General features: G+C 38.7%; 1 protein-coding gene across 4 annotated transcripts in view; it reads left to right on the top strand.

Annotated features, from left to right (window-relative positions):
* Positions 1 to 22,396, top strand: part of TAF1B (TATA-box binding protein associated factor, RNA polymerase I subunit B) — a 76,965-nt gene that overhangs the window by 12,415 nt on the left and 42,154 nt on the right. For 3 of the 4 annotated variants that reach the window (XM_049903184.1, XM_049903182.1, XM_049903183.1), the window contains exons 4-8: positions 87 to 184; positions 2,301 to 2,396; positions 3,906 to 4,056; positions 10,892 to 11,048; positions 17,850 to 17,949. In XM_049903184.1, coding sequence (XP_049759141.1) covers positions 87 to 184; positions 2,301 to 2,396; positions 3,906 to 4,056; positions 10,892 to 11,048; positions 17,850 to 17,949 — 602 coding nt within the window. The remainder of the gene's footprint in view (positions 1 to 86; positions 185 to 2,300; positions 2,397 to 3,905; positions 4,057 to 10,891; positions 11,049 to 17,849; positions 17,950 to 22,396) is intronic. The other variant, XM_049903185.1, reaches the window with a different exon arrangement.

The following is a 22,396-nucleotide window of genomic DNA, read 5'->3' on the forward strand; positions in this document are numbered from 1 at the left end:
TATAAACCACAAGTTGTAATTATGTAGTAGCATTATAGCCAGCAAATCAGTGCAATAATGCCTAAAATATGTTACCTGCCCTTTAGAGAAAGGCTGGGACTGGTATGTGTGCGAAGGTTTTCAGTGTATACTTTGTCAACAAGCAGAAGCCTTGAAGACCCTTGGAGTAGGCCCGGAGTTAAAGGTAAGTCCGTTCGTGTCTAGAAGTTAGCTGAACATTTTGGTGTTTGGAGAACAGTAAGATTTAGAGTGAAACTAAGGAGAAAAGTAAGATTATTACTAATAATACTAGTGCTACTGAAAGAATCATTTTCCCATGTTTTTGTTTTAATCTTTTTACTGGATCACCAATCCCCAGTGTGTTCTACGGGATGTAAATAAGTGATATATCCAAAAGAAAATAAAAAGGGTTTTAGCCTTTAGATATTTAGGAAACAAATTACTTAATGGCCTTATGTGTGTTAATGTGCTTGTTTAATTTCTAAGCGGATATGGTATGCAGTATTCCCAATTTGAGAACAAACTATTTTGGTTTGTGTGTGTGTATATTCCATCTATCAGGACTTGAGTTCCACAGAATGCACCTTGAGGCATGACACATTAAATAGTGGTTCTCAGACTCACATGTGCATCAGAACCACCTGAAGGGTTTGCTAAAACACAGATTACTGGGCCCCATTTCCAGAGTTTCTGATTCAGTAGGTATGGAGTGGGTCCTGAGAATTTGCTTTTCCACCAAGTTCCCAGGTGACACTGATAGCTGCTGATCCAGGGACCACACTGTGCTGACTCCTTGGAAGTAACATAGTATCCCTGCTATTATTTGAACTTAATATCCTTTCACCTAGTTAAAACCATTTCAGAAATTCTTTAAAAGCCAGTTATTTAGCAACAAGCTGTTGCTGTGTACTTGTTCCAGGCCCATCATTGAGAACTAAGTGCTAAGAGATCCAGTCTAGGTGGGGAGAGGGCTTTATGTATATGTCAAATACCAAAAAAACCCATTGCTATCGAGTCAATCCCAACTCATAGCGACCCTATAGGACAGAGTAGAACTGCCCCATAGAGTTTCCAAGGAGCGCCTGGCGGATTCAAACTGAACTCTTGGTTAGCAGCTGTAGCACTTAACCACTATGCCACCAGGGTTTCCGTATGTCAAATAGTAAGCAGGACATTAGCAAACCATAGTCTCATAGAGAGACATTAAGGTCAAAAGGTAAGTTGATGATACTCTGAGATTTGTGAATCTGGTTCCTCCCTACATAGTCATCCTGTGTATAAATTCTATAGTTTAAATAGTTACACTATATAACTGCAGTGGAGTCTCCACCCAGTTCATCGGGGATTAATTCTGAAAACAGTTTCTCTGAAATTAGCCAATGAGCATAACTATTCAGACCTGATTAGTTAAATGACATTATGGTAAGCTCATAGGCCCTGGATTCAGACCTAACTCCAAATCCTTTTCATGGCTTTTCTACTTACTTATTGGCTGGGTAAGCTTGGCCAAATTATGTAACTTCTGAAGCTCAATTTCTTCAACAGTAAAATGAAAATAATGGCTATCTTGCAGTATTGTGTCAGCTAATGGGTGTCTGGTACACAGTTGGTGATGAATACAGGTCGTCCCCAATTTAGGACAGGGGACTGTCGTAAGTTGGTTCTGACGTAAGTCGAATAACTCCTTTTTTTTTTTTCTGGTTTTCATAGCCAGCTATACGGCAGCATTTTGAACAGTAAATCATAACATTGAACATCTGTGAGTGAACATCTGAGAACAATAACTTTGGCAAATAATGTGCTGCAGCATTGTATGTGGTACATATTATTGATGATAATAACATCTGCCAAAAAAATTTTTAAAACCCAGGCAGTCATAACTGCGGGTCATCATAACTCCAGTAACGATGTCAGTTGGGGACTACCTGTAAATGGAAAAGTGTTTTTGTTTTGTTTAACTTTCACTTGGGACTGTAGACCTGGTAGTTAGCTTTTCCTCCAACTACAAGTGTGTATAAATTGCTTTCTTTCTCTAATCCTCAATTTATGTAACTTACGAGAAGAGATTCAGTGAGGTGAACTTTAATGTCCCGTCCTTCTCTAAAATCTGAAGTTAATAAGGATTTATTCAGCATTTATTATTATTACCTGAAATTGTAATGACAGGTTTTTTTTAAAGCAGATAAGAATACATTTGGATGGAAGGCAATGTGTAAAGCACAAGTGATTCCTGGGTGTAGACGTGCTGTGTATTTGCAGTAATATGCTAGCGCTCAGTCATCGTTCGTTTCCCTCCTTAGAATGAAGTTTTACATAATTTTTGGAAGCGCTACCTTCAAAAGAGCAAGCAGGCATATTGTAAAAACCCAATTTATACCAGTAGAAGGAAAGCTGTGGTAAGTCACAAGTCTGAAAAGGGGGGTTAAAAAGGACATTTCTAGTGAGATATAGAGTGATATGGGGTCCATGACCAGTTTGAGCACCTGGGATCATGATGCTTGTGAGAGAATTTTCAGCGAAGAGGCGTATATCATGATAAACCAGGACATATACCTTTCCTGATTTTAAACCACGCAGTATCCCGACTCTTTCTGTTGGCACGACTGCCTCTCAGTCTACGTACAGGTTGCGCATGAGCACAATTAAGTGTTCTGGAATTCCCTTTCTTCACAGTGTTATCCGTAGTTTGTTATGATCCATACAGCCGAATGCCTTTGTGTAGTGAATAAGACACAGGTAGACATTTTTCTCGCACTTTGGTTTTACGTCTTCTCCTGAATCCAGGCTGTATTTCTGACAGTTCCCTGTTGATGTATGGCTATAGCCATTTTTAAATTATATTCAGCAAAATTCTGCTTGCATGTGATATTATGATACTGTTTGATAATTTCCTCATTCCATTGGATCACTTTCCTTTGGAATGGGCACAAACATGGATCTGTTCCAGCCAGTTGGCCAGGTAGCTGTTTTCCAAATTTCTTGGCATAGATGAGTGAGTGCTTCTAGCATTGCGTCTGTTTGTTGACGCGTCTCAACTGGCATTCCATTCAAATCCTGGAGCCTTGATTTTTGCCAGTGCCCTAAGTGAAGAACTTCAGTACTCTTGGTTCTTGATCATGTGCTACCTACTGGAATGGTTGAATGTCAGCCAATTCTTTTTGACTCTGTAAGTATTGCTATGAGTCAGAATCGACTCGACGGCACTGGGGTTGTATTTCTTCCATCTTCTTTTGATGCTTCCTGTGTCACTCAGTATTTTGCCTGTAGAATCCTGCCCAGTGGGGCAGTTCTGCTTTTTCGCATTGGGTCACTATGAATCACAAATCAATTCAATGATACCTAACAGCCTAAGCTAACACAAGCTATTATATCATTATCAATTAAGTGTAATAAAAGTGCTAGAAGAGTTCAAAGAAGCAAGAAATCATTGAATAAGACTGCATTATAGAGTAATTAATGAGTTGGAGAGAGAGAAGAAAGGACAGTCCGAGCAGGAGAAATGGACTTAGCAAAGATATGAAGCAAAAATTCACAAGGTGGGTTTGGTGAAGAGAAGCAAGTCATAGCATCTGGAGTCATTATTGATGCTTGATATTTGTATTGATGTAGATTCCAGAGCTATAAGAGAGATGTTTGTGGGAAAATAAGGAATCCTGGTGGTTATGCAGGCAGCCTGTTTCCTTGCCTCACCCTTGTCTGTAGCCCTTCTCTGAGAAGCCTTAGCAGAAGCTTCCAGGGAGCAGGTTTCAGAAGTAAAGGTCTTTTGGTCTTAGGGATTTGGGAGACAGGTGCAGTTCTCTAGAATGGTTTCTTTTTTGGTGTGTATGTGATGGTTAGGAAATAAGTTTATGGAAAAATTTTTTTAACTCCCATGCAATAATTTTATAATATTGTTTTACAAATAGGTATTAGAAGAGAATCTAAGTCATTCAGACTGGGAGAGTGAGCCTGAGCTGCTAAGTGACTTTAGCCTTCCTTTTGTTGAAAGTGGAGCAGAATCTCAGTCTGATGTCAACACTCAAAAGTCTTTTCCTGTCATCAAAGCATCACAATCAGGTAAAAATAAAAATTAAACTGTTTACAATTTTAAAACCAATAAATAGGAGTTGACTGAACAGCAACTAGCAAGAACAACAAAGTATCTTAAAAATAATTTAGTCCAATCGACTCATATTACAAGGAAGGGAACTTGGCTAGCAAGAAAGAATGACTTACTAAATTATACGGCTAGGAAAAAGGAGAATTAAATAAGATCTTGGTGCAGTAAGAACAAAACAAATAAAAGCACATTGTCTTCATGTGAGTATTTTTGTCTGATTTTAAAGGAATATAAAGAGTTAGTGGGGCCAGCAAGAAGGAGTCTAGTTCAAAGATTATCTGTGTGTGGGCTCAGAATTTTGAAAGGCTGAAAGAAAAGTTGCAGCCAAAAATGATAGAATTTAGCCGGTAGTAAGATAGACGAAAGTCAAGATGATATGCCTAATTTTGAAGCATAGACTAAAGCACGGAAGCCCTGGTGGCGTAGTGGTTAAGTGCTGTGGCTGTTAACTAAAGGGTCGGCAGCTCAAATCCGCCAGGTGCTCCTTGGAAACTGTATGGGGCAGTTCTACTCTGTCCTGTAGGGTCGCTATGAGTCGGAATCGACTCGACGGCACTGGTTTTGGGTTTTTTTTTTTGTAGACTAAAGCACACTGAATAAAACTGACCATATTGTGTGCGTTAGTGGCTTGCTTTTTTATATAATTCCATAATTTGAAATAGATAAGGGATATATTTAAAATTACAGATATAGACCTTCTCTCCCCAAGCGTTTATGTATTCATTCACTAAATGTTTCTATTTTTTAAAGATAGTGGAGAACAGACCCCAAAGAACAGACTGGGCTTTTATTATAGATTACTAGAATATTGATGTGTGCTGATAGAATTCTTTGGAGACAGCTTCTGAGCTTTCTGGTGTTAGGGATTGTTTATTAAAATCTGGGTTAAGTGGGGTTGTATAAAATTTTCAACAAAGTATTTCTTGTATGTACTGCTCCTTTGCAAGCCCCTTTTATCTGTAGGAGACCACTGTTATAAAAACTCAAAAAAAGGTTTACACACAGAGAGAAACAATCTTTGATGGTTATGAGGGAGGGGAAGGATGGGGAGGAAAGAACACTAACTAGATAATAGGTAAGTGGTAACTTTGGTGACGGGTAAGACAGCACACAGTACTGAGGAATCAGCACAACTTGACTAAGGGAAGGTCATGGAAGCTTCACAGACACATCCAAACTCCTTGAGGGACCGAGTTACTGGGCTGAGAACTGGGGGACCATGGTCTCAGGGCACATCTAGCTCAAATGGCATAACATAGTTCATAATGAAAATGTTCTATATCCTACTTTGGTGAGTAGCATCTGGGGTCTTTAAAGCTTGCAAGAAGCTGTCTGAGATAAACCTACTGGTCCCACCCTGTCTGGAGCAAAAGAGAATAAACCAAAGACAGAAGGGAAAGATTAGCCCAAAGGAATAATGGACCACAGCTACCATAGCTTCTACCAGACTGAGTTCAGAACAACTAGATGGTGCCTGGCTGCCACCACCGACTGCTCTGACAGGGATCAAAATAAAAGGTCCTGGACAGAGCAGGAGGAAAATGTAGAACAAAATTCTAACTCACAAAAAAAAGACCAGACTTACTGGTCTGACAGAGGCTGCAGAAACCCCGAGAGCATGGCCCCCGGACACCCTTTTAACTCAGTACTGAAGTCACTCCTGAAGTTCACCCTTCAGCCAAGGATTAGACAGGCCCATGAAACAAACAATAACACATGTGAGGAACGTGCTTCGTAATTCAGCCATGTGTACTAGACTAAATGGACACACCAGCCCAAAAGCAAAGACAAGATGGCAGGAAGGGACAGAAGAACTGGCCAAATGGAAATGCGAAACCTGAGGTAGAGAAGGGGAGAGTGTTGACCAATCATGGGGTTGGCAACCAATGTAACAAAACAACTTGGGTATTAATTGTTTAATGAGAAACTAATTTGCTCTGTAAACTTTCACCTAAAGTGTAATAAAAAAAATTCCTTTTATCTTCATATCTGCATTTCTCACTAGACTGCACAGTGACATAGATAGCAGATAAGTTACTTTTTGTGCCCAAAGAAGTATTAGAATCAGAATAACTTAGCATCAAAAAATCTCCAGTGTTTTCTTCTCCATGCTTCCAGGCAAAACGACTCCAGCAGTCCCAGAAACAGAGACTCTAAAAACATCCAAACAGTTTTGTTTGCCTGTGTTTCATTTCCCTGTGCTTGTTTGTTTACTTTTTAATAAAGCTTTGAGTGTTTATTTTATATTAAAAACAACTTATTAAAACTCTTATTATAAAACTATACAATGCAAATAGTCCAAAAGAAAACAAAATCGGTATTGTACCACCCAGAAATGACCATTATTGGTAGACAGTTTTTTGCTTCAAGTATATATAGAGAGGAAGGGAAAGAGATTTGTTTTATTTTTACAAAAATGTGAGGTATTTTTTCATTATGTTTTAAAATCAAAGCTGTATATGCATCTAATTCAAATAGATCTGTAAAGCTCGTTATGGAAAATTGCAGTCCAGATGGCCTTTCCTGAGAGGCATTCATTTTTAACTCTTTTGGAACCTCCGTATCTCTAAATAACATACCTCTGGTACCACATATTGACTTCTGGTTTTGGACATTAGCTGTTGAATTTTCACTGTTGAAGATGAAGTTAATAGCTTGCTTTCACACATCCCACACTGCCCTTCTTCCCAGAGTAGTCACCAGCACGCCATTGTACATTTCTCATTCTCTGTCATCCCAAATAATTATAAAATTTTACTGAATCAAAGTTTAGTGTTTACACTATTATAGAAAAATTTCTTAGAAGTCTTGATGTCTTATGAATAAATTTAGAAGAAATCCAAAATAAATAAATAATTATAAATGTGTAAATGGTATTTAGAACTGAACCATGTAGCTTACTGTGAATACTTTATAGCTTTTGGTTTTCAAGAGTTGATAATTGTCTTGTTGTTTGTTTTGTTTTCTATTTATTACTAATTTATAATACATTACTAATGTATCCTCATACTTCCTTCCAGTTCTGAAAATATCTTCTCGATATCTTAGGTTTTCTGTCAGTTTCATCTTCTTGAAAATGTTTCTCTGGAGATTCTGACCTGCTCCAATATGGAATGATTATTTCAACCTGTGGCCCAGCTGTCTTTGGAATCTCTCTTTACCACCATCCTAATGATTCTTATCACTTCTCTTTTGTCGGATTACTTAGTTCCTGGATTCCATTTCCTCTTTCCTGGTTATGCCATCATTTTTGTAGAGCATCTTTTCTTATTTCTCTGAGAATATTTAAGATATTTTCCTTTTGAGTTGATTGTTTTGTCCTCTGCTTCTTATATTAAAAAACAAACAAACCTGTTGCCTTTGAGTCGATTCCAACTCATGGCAATCCTATAGGACAGAGTAGAACTGCCTGCATCGGGTTTCCAAGGAGTGGCTGGTGGATTCGAACTGCTGACCTTAGTTAGCAGCCAAATGCTTTCTTATATTAAAGGCTTTCTTAAATGTTTGGTGAGCCTAAGAAGGCTAATCATTCTTAAGAATGGTGCTAGAAAGTTTACTGAAAACTTTGTACCCATGGATGGGTCTTGTAAGCACTGATGTGTATGCTAGGGTGATCTAGCTGGTTATTGTCTTTGAGAACCTTTAGTTACATCATCTCTAGATCTTTTCCCCCTGAGCTGATCAGATTCCCTGAGGAAACCTCTTTGAGTCTTCTGTTTGGAGGGTGTAATTCCGGCTGTCAGTGTTGTGGCAACTGAGTGGGAAGGAGAAGGCCCGAGGGGAGTGGGGGTCAATACTTTCTACATGAAAACTTTATCTTAACCCTCCTGTTTTCAGTAAGGTACCTCTACCTTCAGCTGTGTGTATGACTGACATACCTTATTCCAGAGACCCTTTGTTTTACTCTGTAGAGAAGAAACTTCCAGTTTTCTGCCAGGCTGGGGAAAGGCAGTCATTTGGTTGCATGGATTGGGGTAGGAATCTGTATGTCTGACTGCTTCTTAGGAGTCCCTGGGTAGTGCAGAAGGTTAACCCATTCAGCTGCTAACCAGAAAAGTTGGAGGTTCAAGTCCACCCAGCAGTGCCTCTGAAGAAAAGCCTGGTAATCCACTTGCAAAATACCAGCCATAGAAAACCCTATGGAGCACAGCTGTACTCTTAACATACATGGGGTCACCATGAGTCAGCTCAACGGCAACTGGTTTTTTAATTGCTTCTGAAGCAGACTTTCAAACAACCCTTCCGGTGTTAGCCCTAACTTCCCCCAGTTTTCAGGGGTACCTGGTTTAACCAGTTTCTGAGCCTTCTAAAAGGGTCCCCGGTGAAAAATTAGATTGCTTTTTGAGTTTCCCCACTACTGGCTTTGGATCCAGCTTTCAAAAGACCACTAAGGCAGTAATCACCTGTCCCTATTCTTCCTAGCTTCTAATATTTTACTGCTGCTGTCTCCTTTTTCATGTTATTTGTCCTTGGGTTTATATCTTTTTAAAAATTCCCTTATAATTGTGGTAGTTGGAGAGTTTGGAGGCTAATGTGTGTTTTCAGTTAGCCATAGTAACTGGAAGTCCCTGCATTATTTTTTTTTAAAACATAATATGTTGTGGAAATGTGTGCCCTTATGTTTTTCTAAAACAGTGGTTCTCAGACTTTAGCATCTATCAGAATCACCTGGAGAACTTGTTTAAAAAAACAGATTGGTAGTCCCAAAATTTGCATTTCTGATACATTTCCAAGTGATGCTAATACTGCTGCTCTAGGGACTGTACTTTGAGAGCCACTAAAGAATCTAAAGCATTACGTACATTGTTACATGGTATTCCATTGCATGGAATTATTTTATGAAACTTCTATTCCTGGCACTTTGATTGTTTACATTTTTTTATATTACAAACAGTGCTGCCACAAACATTTCTTGGCCCTCAGTCTTCACGTTTTTTAAATCATTTCACTAGGATGAAATCTTAGAAGTAGAACTGCTGGATCCACTTGTCACCAAGTACTTACTGGGTTCCTACTCTGTGCTAGGAATTGTTGTGGGCCCAGGGCACAGTAGTGAGCAAGACTGTCTCTGTCTTCAAGGTGATCGCATTCTAGTGGGCAGAGATAGACAATAAATGTACAGCTAAAGTAAGAAAATTTCAGTTGCTGAGAAGTGCTATGAAAAGACGATTTATAGGATTTGGAAAAAGGAATTTCGAGGAATGATTTGGATAATTTATGCCCAAGAAAGTATGGGGTCTCTCAGAGTCATTCCTATTCCTTCTTCTCTATCTGCCCTCTTTCCTGATACCATGCTTTTAATAAAAAAAAAAAAAAAATTTTTTTTCTATATTCTGATGATTCTAAAATTTCTGCCTCTAGCTCAACCTCTCCTCTGAGCTACAGATTTTTATATTCGACTGCTTTCTCAGCATTTACATTTGTGTATTTAATAAGACCTCAAACTTAACATGGGCAATTCTGACATCTTGATTTCCTTCATCAAACCTGCTCTTTTGCAGCCTTCCTTGTGCCAGTAAATGGCATCTCCATTCTTCTTGTTGCTTAGTCCAAAAGCCTAACAGCCGTGCTTACCTTCTTTCATTATCTCATACCTCATGTCCAATCCATCAGTAAATTCTGTTGTGACTCTGCCTTGAACATGCATCCAGAATTCGACCTCTTCTCACTGCCTGCAGTGCTGCCACTCCAGTCCAAGTCACCATCATTGCTCTCCTGTGATATTGGTCTCCTATTTCCAGTCTTGCTCTCCTCCTATAACTCTGCTCTTCACACCGCAGCCAGCGTGATCTTTTGGAAACATAGATCATGTTGCTCCCCTTTTTAAAACTCTCCGGAAGCCTTTTATCATACTTAGAATAAAAGCGGAAGTACAAATCGTGGCCAGCAGAGCCCTACATAACATGCTTTCTGACTCGCTCTCCAATATCATCTCCTACCACGTTTCCTCTTATGCATGATGTTCTCACTACGCTGGGCTCCTTGCTGTTCCCTGAAGTACATTCCTGTTGTTATGTTTGGGGCTCTTCCTAAGATATCCTCAAGACTTACCTTGTGAATTCACTCAGGCTCTGCTCAAATGTCTACTTATGAAAGAGGCTTCTCTGACCCTACAATATAAAATAATACATCTCTCTTCCCATCACTTTTTATTACCTTACATTGCTTTATTTTTCTCTGTGGCACTTATCACTGTGTACCAATTGTATGTTTATCTGTTTATTGTCTGTCTTCTCACTACTAGGCTTTAAGTTCCAAGAGAAATGGGACATTGTTCACTGTCATTTCTCCCGGCCTAGAGGAGTGACACAAAGAATGAGATTAATGTTTCTTAAATGAATGGATGAATGAGGATAAAAATAACGTAATGTGGTAAAGGTTGACAAGAAGGTAGGATGGGAGGAGGTTTTCTTTAGCTAAAGAGTTTTGGAGAGGCCTTTCAGAGAAGGGGACATATGAATTGAGGCCTGGGTCAGAGGAGTTATACTTTTTTTTTTTTTTTAATGTTTGTTTTGCTTTTTAATTGTCCTTTTATTTATTTTAAAAATTCTTCATGTTCGCATTAAAAAAAATTCAAACAGTCCAAATTCCTCTTTGGAATCCTCCCTCATCCCACTTTCACAGATAATCCACGGTAACCTTTTTTTGGCTTATCTCTTTCTAAACTTTTATTGCTCTTAATTGCCAATTGCTCTTTGTAAAGGCTATATCATTTACAATAGAAAATACTTAAATATCTGTTTGAACTTTTTGTTTGACTGCTTTTCTTAAAATCTTGATTTTTACCCTAAGAGACAGCATCGGTCTGTTCTGGATCTCTTGATGGAGTTGAATATTCAAGACGAAAGGAAAAGGGAATTGTGAAGATGACTATGCCAAGGACGCTTGCCTTCTGCTATCTGTCATTACTTTGGCAGAGAGAAACAATTACTCTTTCAGATCTTTTGAGGTAAGCTGGACCACTGGTGTGATAATGTTTTTGCTGATTGTGTGAATTAGGGGTCAATCTTTGGATATTTTGAATTTTACAAGAGGGAAGGGGCTAAAAGATTGGGCAGCCGGAATTCTGAAATTTAATCCCTCTTTGGGCTAGTAATTTCTTTTCTTTTTTGGGGGGGGGTTCATTATTTATATAGTGAAAATAATAACATTTACCTCATATGAGGTGTTAGAAAATTAGTTATCTAATGTGAGTAAAATGCTGTGAAGATGAAGTGACATTTGAGTACCCAAGTAGTAGCAGTAGTATTTTTCATTTCTAAGAGAAAAGGTGAATAGATGACCATTTTGGCAAAATGGTTATTAGTAGTTAATAGCAGACATTGGTGGTGTTAAGAGCTGACATATAGGTGGTCTGTGTTTATAAGGTAAAATAGAAAACAAAACTGTTGGAAGAACCTGTTAGATAGTCAGCATTTGTATTTTTAAGAAAATCTACAGGGTTTTACAGTTAACGAGTAAATTATATCATTGTGTATAAGAATTTCTCATTTAACAGAAGATGTGCCAAAATCATTAATGTGTTAATTTTTTCCCCAGCTTATATATATTCTAAATAATAATATTTGGGTTTAATCAGTGTATAGAGTGAGTAGGCTTAAGCACACAGACTTGGAACCAGACTCCTGGGTTTGAATCTTGGTTTTCCCACTTATGTGTTACCTTGAGTAAGTTATTTAATTTCTCTCTTTCCTAATTGATAAAATGGAGCTAATAATAATATCTACCTCATAGGATTGTAACTACTTTTCAATAATTAGTACTATCTGAAAAGCACTTAGAACAGTGCCTGGCGCATACTAAGAATTCAGTGCTAGTCATTGCTGGTTTTCTTTCCATTATTTTCATCATCCTCATTGTTATTATTGGCACTAGACCCTTTGATTAAATAAAATGATGATAATGCCTTTGAATTTGGCCACATCAACCAAGTAACAAGGCTTTTCTCAGGTATGATTAACTGCATGCAGATAGCCCATGATTCAGTGAATTTTGCTTTTAAGTTAAAAACTTCCTCTTGCTCTCTATGCCCTTACTGGGTGATCTCATCCTCTCCAATGGCTTTAATTACCGCTCATATGCTGATGACTCCCATATTTGTATCTCCAGCCCAGACTTGTATGCTGAGGGCCTGACCCGTGTATTCATATATGCTGGACATAAGTACTTAAATGTCTTTACGGTATCTCAAAATCAGCATGACTAAAAGAAGTTCATCATCTTTCTCCATAATCCAGCTATTTCTTCAGTGTTTTCTTTCTCAGTAAGTGCTGTGTACCCTGTTTCCCTGGCCAGAAACCTGGGAATCATCCTTGGTCTTTTCCTCTCTTCTTACATCCTATCAATTATACTTCAAAAATATGTCTGAAAACAGTTTTTCTTTCCACTCTCTCTCTGTCCTCACATGGATTACTTAGCAACCTCCTAACAGGACTCTGTTCCTCTAGTCTTGTGCCACGCCTATCCGTTTTCCTCTCTATAACCATAATGATCTAATTATGTCATCAGCCCTGGATTAAGGAGCTAGCTGTCCTACCCAGGGCAATCTGTAAAGGGGATAAGAAAATTCCCCTAGATATCTAACAAGCTGCAGAATATAATGTTTATTATATTCTTAAAGTTTCTCAGGGAGAATATTATTTGTGATTGGAAGGGCAAGGGTCAGACTCTACCCATTTCTCTTCTTTCTGTTTGTCTACCTCTTTCTCACTCTCCCTCCTTTCTCTTTCCCATCCTCTCCAAGGAGAATTCTAAAGCACCTTCAAGGAGATTGAGTCTCGTTAGCTAGGGGGCTTTATTTTTTTTCTATGGTATATACAGAAACCTTTGCGGCATAGTGGTTAAGAGGTTGGCTACTAATCAAAAGGTCCGCAGTTCAAATCCACCAGGCACTCCTTGGAAACTCTATGGGACAGTTCTACTCTGTCCTGTGGGGTCACTATGAGTCAGAATTGACTCAGTGGCGGTGGTTTTTTTTATTTTGGTGGTATATACAAGTTTGGGAACAGAACCAAGTTGCTTGGGGCAATAGAAGAAGTGGCTGTCACCATTGATCCTCCTCTGCTTTTCTCCCAGAAAGAGCTCTAAGTCATAGGTTCTCAAAGCATGGCCCCTAGACCATTTGTATCACCTGGAACTTGTTGGAAAAGCAATTCCCGGACCCATGCCAGAACTTCTGAATCAGAAACTCTATGGACTGGGCCCAGTGTTTTCTGTTTTAATAAGTCCTCCTGGGGATTCTTATGGATGCTGAAGTTTGGGAACTACTACCAAACTTTGAAAAAATATTTAAAGAACGTTGGTTTGAAGGGAATATGTTATTAGTGTGGCCTGAATACCCATATATCATCTACTATCCTGCATGTCACTCCCGTTTAAATCTTTTAGCAGCATCTATGGCCCTTAGGATAAATTCATAACCCTTAAAATAGCATTTAAGTACCCTGCCTATGTAGTAATAACAGCAATAATAATAAATAACAATGCCCTGCATTATTCATTCCACAAATATGTATTGAATATCTACTATATGCAGGTGTTGTTCTAGATTCTAGACCCTTGAGATACACCTGTGAGCCATATAGATCAAATCCCTGCCCTCATGAAGTTTAGCACTAGAGATGAGCAAATACATAAAAAAATAAGAAAATTATCAGTGAAGTTCTATCCAGAAGATTGCAATAGGACAATGTGATAGAGAATGACTAGATGTATACTTTAGATTGGTTATTAGGGAAGGCTGCAGTGAGAAGGTGGAATTTCAGGTGCCCTTGGAATGACAAGAAAGAACCAGCCCTGCGAATATTGGGAGTAGCATTCCAGGTAGAGGGAATAGCATTCCAAGTAGAGGGAGTAGGCAGTGCAGAGGCCCTAAAGCAAGAGCCACTTGGTGTGATTAAGCAACAGAAGAAGGCTAGTGTGGCTAAAGTGGAGAATTCAAGGAAGGAGTAGTAGGATGAGGGATAATAAAAGGTAATCAGCAGGGCCAGTTAGGAGTTTGTAATTTTTTTTTTAACTGCAGTGTAATTCACATACCATAAAAGTCACCATTTTAACATGTATAGTTTACAAGGTTGTACAACTATCACCACTATCTAATTCCAAGACATTTTCACCACCCCAAAAGGAAACCCCATACCTAGTTTGGATTTTAAGTGTAATAGTAAGCCACTGGCGTGGTAAGCAGGAGAGAGACATGATTTATGTTTTTAAATGATCATGCAGGCATCTGTGTGGAAAATGGTTTATAGGTAGGCCAGAGTGTTAACAGAGACACCAGTTGGTTGTCTTTTGCTATACTTCAGGCAAGGGATGATAGCTTGAACTAGGACTATGGTAATGAAGATGGAAAGAGCTGAATGAGTTCAGGAAATATTTTGCAGGTAGACATGACATAACTCTAATGTAGTGCTTCTTAAATTATCTGCAATGAAGGAGCCATTTGTTATATTTCCAGCCTAGCACAGGTTAAAACTTTTGAAGTAGAGACTGTTTCCGGGGGACATGGCTAGAGTAAGTAGTCTGTTGAGCAGGAGGGACATATGGGGTGCTTTTAGCCTGTGCCAATTTCTCTGAAATTCCTGAATTTCCATTTTCAAGAGACCCATCTGGTAATACCTAACAAGATTTAGTAGTGTCTTTTTGGAAACATATGTATTTTTCAAGAAGGAATTGAAATTTAAAAAGAAAATCTTTAGAAAGAGGTTAAGAGCAGCACTTTTTCTTAATAGTGGAAAACTTTTAAAAACTCAAATGCCCAAAACCTGCTCTATGCAGACTTTTCTGCTTCTCCCAGGCAAGGCTATCATTCCCTCCTCTGTGCTTCTGTAGCACTGTACACACATACCTCTTTGATGGCATTTACGGCACTTCTTAGACTGATTTCTCTACAGGCTGTCGCTCTTAACCCCTTGGGGCTAGGGTATGAACTGTTAATGTTTTATTCATCTCTAACTCCTCAGAAAACTCAAAACTAAACCCATTACTGTAGAGTCAATTCCGACTCATAGCAACCCTACAGGACAGAGTAGAACTGCCCCACAGGGCTTCCAAGGAGTGGCTGGTGGATTTGAACTGTCAACCTTTTGGTTAGCAGGCAAGCTCTTATCTACTATGCCATCAACGCTCCAGCTCCTCAGAAAGCGACCGGCGTATATCATCACATGAGGATAATTATTAGAGAAATTAGGAATGTATTGGAGTCCCTGGGTGGTGCAAATGATTGAGTGCTCAACTACTAACTGAAAGTTTGCCAATTCACACCCACCCAGAGGCATCTTGGAAGACAAGCCTGGTAAATCTGCTTCTGAAAGATCACAAATGGAGCAGTCCTACTCTGCACACATGGGGTTGCTATGAGTCAGAATCGACTCGATGGCAACTCAAAACAACTACTAATGTATATATAAATGGAATATTGGATCATTAATAAAAGTAATAAGCAATACATCCTACATATAAAATAATAATACGTTCTACATATAAAATAATATGAAGCCCAAAATATAGTTCCGAGATAATGTGAATACTGATTAGTACGTACAAATACTTTAAAAAATATTTTTAAAAAACTAAAGAAAACCAAGCTGGCAGAGGCCATAAGGTAATGCATTTTGTGTGCGTTTTCCTGCCTTTGTCTTATTTTCCTTAACAACTTGTTTTTTTTTAATCCATATTTGTATATATGTAACATATGTACATACAATATCATGGATTGAATTATGTCCCCCCAAAATGTGTGTCAACTTCATTAGGCCGTGATTCCCAGTACTGTGTGGTTGTCTTCCATTTTGTGATTGATATAGTTTTCCTACATGTTGTAAATCCTAATCGCTGCCTGTGGTTAATAAGGCAAGATTAGGTTATGTTAAAAAGGGCTAGGGTGGAATGTAACACCCTTACTCAGGTCACATCCCTGATCCAGTGTAAAGGGAGTTTCCCTGGGGTGTGGCCTACATCACCTTTTATCTTACGAGAGATTAAATAGAGAAGTGAGCAGAGAGACAGGGGGACCTCATACCACCAAGAAGCAAGAGCCAGGAGAATAGGGCATCCTTTGGACCCGGGGTCCCTGCGCCAAGAAGCTCCAGTCCAGAGGAAGATTGATGACAACAACCTACCTCCAGAACTGACAGAGAAATAAAGCCTTCTCCTGGAGCTGGCACCTTGAATTCAGACGTCTGGCCTACTAGACTGAGAGAATAAACTTCTCTTTGTTAAAGCCATCCACTTGTGGTATTTCTGTAACAGAAGCACTAGATGACCAAGACAGAATTTGGTATCAAGAGTGGGGTGCTGTTCTAACAGATACCTAAAATGTGGAAGCAGTTTTGGAACTGTGAATGGTTAGAAGACTCAGAAGGAAATGAGGAGAGCTATTAACACTGGAGATGGTACAGACGGCGAGAAACAGCAGAGAACTGGCAGCAGCAGAGAACCGGCAGCAGCAGAGAACCGGCAGCAGCAGAACTAGGAGACCAGCATGAGACAGTACTAGAGCCAAACCATGGAGTGAGAGAGTTGAGTGTCTTTGGGCAGGAGGCTTTCTGGTGGAGTGGGGTGCCTGCAGGTACTTATCGGTGGAGTTAGGCTTGCTGACCCATGGACCAAGAGAGCTGAGTGCCTTCTGGCCGAAGTTTACTGGCAAATTAGGGTGCACCAGGCACTTATTGGTGGAGCTAAAGAGCTTTGGAGCTCTTACCCCAGCAGGGCAGACACAGGTGGAGAGGCCCAAGAGGCCAAGGAACCAAGAAAGCAGCACCTGGAGCAGAGCCCATCCTTTGGACCTGGGGGTTCCCATGCGGAGAAGCTCCTAGTCCAGGGGAAGACTGATGACAAGGACCTTCCTCCAGAGCTGACAGAGAGGGAAAGCCTTCCCCTGGAGCTGACGCCGTGCATTTGGACTTCTAGGCTACAAGACTATGAGAGAATAAACTTCTGTTAGTTGAAGCCATCCACTTGTGGTATTTCTGTTATAGCAGCACTAGATAAAGAAGACACACATATATATACGTAATACCGTAATACATACATATGTATGTCACTGTTTGCAATATCCCCATCCCCCATTTTCCATTCTCCTTACCATTTTTTCTAGCTAATGTACTAGAGATTTTATATGTTGTCTTTCTCTTCTTGTTAAAATGTAATTTCCATAGGAACTGTATATATTTACTTGTATGCATGCACAGTATCCTTCAAACTTCAATTATTTACTCAAAATATTTGACCCCTACTATGTACCAGACATTGGAAGATAGAGCGGCAAGCCAGTGGGCAAGATCCCTTCCCTTAATTATCCTTCCAGCAACAAGCCTCTACTGTGCTGTGTTGTAGGTACTGGCGACAGAAAGATAAACAAGAAATATAGTCTAACAAGGAAAACAAAGATCAAGAAAGGACTCCCTGAAGAAATGAGTTAAAAGATAAGTAGGGGAAGTATTGATAGAATGAAAACCATGTCTGCAAGCCTGGTGGTGAATTGGCAAATACAATACACACTTCTTAGAAATATGTGATTTATTTAGGGAGAAACTTAAGAGAATTGTTAGGTAATTGGTTGAATGTCTTCCTCATTGGCTTCAGAGAATAATAGATTACACAGATTTATTATCCTTAAAAATATGTGGGAGCAAAAGGAGATAGAAAATGCTGTTGATTCTTACCTGTCTTTAAAACACAAGATTTTCAAAAAGAGTTTACTTTGCTAAATAAGTACCCTGTCTCTGATTGAAACCCTTTTTAAAAACAGATTTGTTGAAGAGGACCATATTCCTTACATAAACAGTTTTCAGCATTTTCCAGAAGAGATGAAATTATATGGGCGTGACAAAGGAATCTTTGCCATAGAGGTAAATTATTTTCTTTCTTACTTTGTAGTCAGTAGCAAGACACAAATGTAGTGTGCTAAATCATTATTTATATTCCTTACCTGACTAGCTATTTGTTGTGTGAGTTTTTTAAATGTCATCTAGTTCTTGTTCTTTCCAAATATGTACCATTAGTCATAACGTAATGAAAAGATTATCTTTTTATTTTCCTTATGTAGATTTTTTTTTTTTCCTAATCCTTTGGGTTATCCCCAAAATATAGCCATACTGTGATATGTGTGTGTTACAGATAGGTATATAGTTGAGACTAAACTTTAGAAGTTTTATATAGACACATTTAGGTAATTTGAATTTTTCTTTTTGTTGTTGTTGTTCATACACTATATTACTTTGGAGGAAATAGAAGAAAGTTATTAACTTGTTTAAAAGGGTACTATTTTAACTACTTCATTTCTGTTAATCTTTTTCTAGATCTGATTTTAGTTGTCTCCAGTGAAAGGGCTTCTTTCTTTTAAATATGAGTCTGCCCTGGTGGCTCAGTCATTTAGCACCCAGCTGCTAACCGAATGGTCAGTGGTTTGAACTTACCAGTCACTCCACAGGAGAAAGATATGGCAGTCTGCTTACGTAAAGACTTAACAGCCTTGGAAAGCCTATGGGGCAGTTGTACTCTGCCCTATAGGGTTGCTGTGGGTCAGAATCAACTCGACGATAACGAGTTATCACTATTTATAGTACTCCGATGTTTTTTCCTCTTTATTCTTCATCAGAAGGTTTTCAGTATGCTAAATACTAATTGATAATGGTTCACCTAAATTATTTTCATAGTCCTTCATGATCTTTGCACCCTTTACTTTATTGTGTGATCTTCACACCCTTTACTTTATTGTGGCTTAATTCAAGAAATATTTGTTGAGTGTTCCTGACATTTCATAATGTTTATAACAACTTAATAAGGGTGGCTGTACTTTACGCATGATGAAACTGAGGCCCAAAAAGGTTAAGTAACTTGCCCATGATCATTTAATTGACAAATCTTGAAACGTGGATTTGGACCCAAGTATTTCTCAATATCGTAAGTCAGAACAAGGCCAGGGTCTGACTGCAGAACAGACCATCAGCTGCTTACATGCAAGTTCAAGCTGAAGCTGAGAAAAATTAAAACAAGTCCATGAGAGCCAACGTACAACCCTAAGTATAAAAAAAAATAGTTTTTATCCCCCCTGAATTTAGAGATCATTTCAAGAATAGATTTGGAACACTGAACACTAATGACTAAAGACTAGACTAGAGTTGTGGAATGACATCATACATGAAGAAAGCAAAAGTTATTATAAACACAAGTAAAGAAAGAAAAGACCAAAATGGATGTCAGAAGAGACTCTGAAACTTGCCCTTGGACACAGAGTTGCTCAAAGTGAAAGGAAGAAATAACAAAGTAAAAGAGCTGAATAGAATATGTCAAAGGGCAGCTCAGGTAGACAAAGTAAAGTATTATAATGATGTGTGCAAAGATCTGGCATTAGAAAACCAACAGGGAAGAACATGCTTGGCATTTCTCAAGCTGAAAAAAATGGAAGAAAAAATTCAAGCCTCGAGTTACAGTATTGAAGGCTCCTATGGCCAAAATATTGAACTACGCAGGAAGCGTCAAAAGTACATGGAAGGAATATACAGAGTCACCATACCAAAAAAGAATTGGTCGATGTTCAGCCTTTTCAGGAGGTAGCATGTGATCAAGAACCAGTGGTATTGAAGGAAGAATTCCAAGCTGCACTGAAGGCATTGGTGAAAAACAAGGCTCCAGGAATTGACTGAATATCAATTGAGATATTTCAACAAATGAATGCAACACTGGAAACATTCACTTGTCTGTGCCAAGAAATTTGGAAGACAACCACCTGGCCAGCTGAAGGGAAGAGATTCGTATTTGTGCCCATTCCAAAGAAAGGTGATACAACAGAATGCATAAATTATCAAGCAATATCTTTAATATCGCACAGAAGCAAAATTTTGCTGAAGTTCATTCAAAAACAGTTGCAGCAGTACATCCACAGGGACTGCCAGAAATTCAAGCCAGATTCAGAAGAGGGCATGGAACAAGGGCTATCATTGCTGATATCAGATGGTATCTTGGCTGAAAGCAGAAAATACCAGAAAGAAAATACCTGTGTTTTATTGACTATGCAAAGACGTTTGTGTGGATCATAACAAATTATGGATAACATTGAGAAGAACGAGAATTCCAGAACACTTAATTGTGCTCATGAGGAACCTGTACATAGACCAAGAGGCAGTTATTCAAATAGAACGAGCGGATACCACATGGTTTAAAATCAGGAAAGGTGTGCGTTAGGGTTCTATTCTTTCACCATACTTATTCAGTCTGCATACTGAGCAAATAATTGAGAAGCTGGACTATATGAACAAGCATCAGGATTGGAAAAAGACTCAGCAGCCTACAATATGCAGATGACACAACCTTGTCTGCAGAAAACAAAGAGGATTTGAAGCACTTACTAAAGAAGATCAAAGACTGCAGCCGTCAGTATGGGTTACACCTCAACGTAAAGACAGCAAAAATTCTCACAACTGGGCCAATAAGCAACATCATGATAAACGGAGAAAATATTGAAGTTGTCAAGAATTTCATTTTACTTGGATCCACGATCAACACCCATGGATGCAACAGTCAAGAAATCAGACGACATATTGCATTAGGCAAATCTGCTGCAAAAGACCTCTTTAGAGTGTTAAAAGGCAAAGACATCACTTTGATAACTAAGGTGCGCCTGACCCAACATACTGTTTTCAATCACCTCATGCGCATGTGAAAGCTGGACAATGAATAGGGAAGAACGAAGAAGAATTGATGCCTTCGAATTATGGTGTTGGTGAAGAATATCGAATGTATCATGGGCTGCCAGAAGAATGAACAAGTCTGCTCTGGAAGTACAGCCAGAATGCTCCTTAGAAGCAAGGATGATAAGACTTCATCTCACATACTTTGGACATGTTATCAGGAGGGATCAGTCCCTGAAAAAGTACTTCGTGCTTGGAGGAGGGTCAGTGAAAAAGAAGAAAACCATCAACGAGATTGACATAGTGGCTGCAACAATGGGCTCAAACATAGCAATGATTGTGAGGATGACCCAGGACTGGGCAGTGCTTCATTCTCTTGGGCATGGGGTTATTGTGGAGTTGGAAATGACACAACGGCACCTAACAACAAACAATAACATCTCTCATTTCAAAATTCATATTCTTTCTTCTATGCTACAATGTATTTTTCGTCTTTGATAAAAACTATAATCAGAAAGGGTAGAGATTCCAGAGATGGAGGAGTAAAGAGGTTGTCAAATCCTGTCTCCACAAAACAACTATAAAACTAGACAAAATTGTCCCCATAAAAAAATCATCTTAGATATCTGAAAATTGACCAAAGATAAAAAACAAATTGAGTGTTTATTCATGAGGAGCTGCTGAATTGGGGGTAAGAACATTGGAAGTCTGTGGCGTTCTTGCCCAGGGCTGCATTCACCCCTAACCTTGGTTGTGGACGTAGTGCTACTAGGGAGGACTGGCTGTGAAACCAGCTTTAACTGCTAAAGGGGACTAACTTGATTTGAAGGAGAGGGTGAAAAACCGTGCATAATGGTGTCATCAGGAAAAACAGAGAACTCTGGAAACCTGTCAGAGAAAGCCCACATCCCTGTTAGCCTGAGATTGAGGTACCACTGGTGGACTAGTCAGAAATTTAACAGGGAGATCCCAGAAATGGAGAGAGTCAGGATCATTAAGGTGACATCTTAGATTCTGAGTGTATAACAGACGATTATCATTGTAACTGGAGAGAATTTAACATCAGCAAAAGGTTAATGTTCGTTATGAAAAGTTATGGTGCAGAGTATAACTTATACTACTTATATGGATAGGTGACTTTCATCTGAAATCTTGGAAATTTTGCTTTTTTTTTTTTTTAATTGTTATTATTCAGTCTCTCAGAGGCAGGTGGATTCCTTCCCTCAAAGATAAAAAAAAAAAAGATAGGAGTCACTAAAAAAAGAAAAGATTATGAAGCTAAAGTAATCTAAGATTTATTATTCAAGTTATTAGACTAAGATTTTTTTTTTAATCTCTCAATTTGCTAATTCTCTCAGAATTTTATCTTCATACTCTTGCTGTAAATGTTATCTAAGTAATTTACTACTTGATAGTGCACAGTGAGGGGAGGTCATTTTTGTCAGAGTGTTTTTATAACTTAAAAAGGTTTACTTTGGAAAGGAAGTCATTATAAGACAAAAATATTCAGTAATCATCTGACTCTAAAGAAAATTAACCACTATTCAAACATCTTTTGATGTTGAAGTTATTGGGATTTAACCCTTTCCATTGCACCGATGTTAATATAATGCAGATCTAAAGTGAAAGTGCAAATTTTGTAAAAGTTCCAGCATTTCATGCTGTC

Source organism: Elephas maximus, chromosome 12 (genome assembly GCF_024166365.1).
Source record: "Elephas maximus indicus isolate mEleMax1 chromosome 12, mEleMax1 primary haplotype, whole genome shotgun sequence".
Taxonomy (NCBI): Eukaryota; Metazoa; Chordata; class Mammalia; order Proboscidea; family Elephantidae; genus Elephas; species Elephas maximus.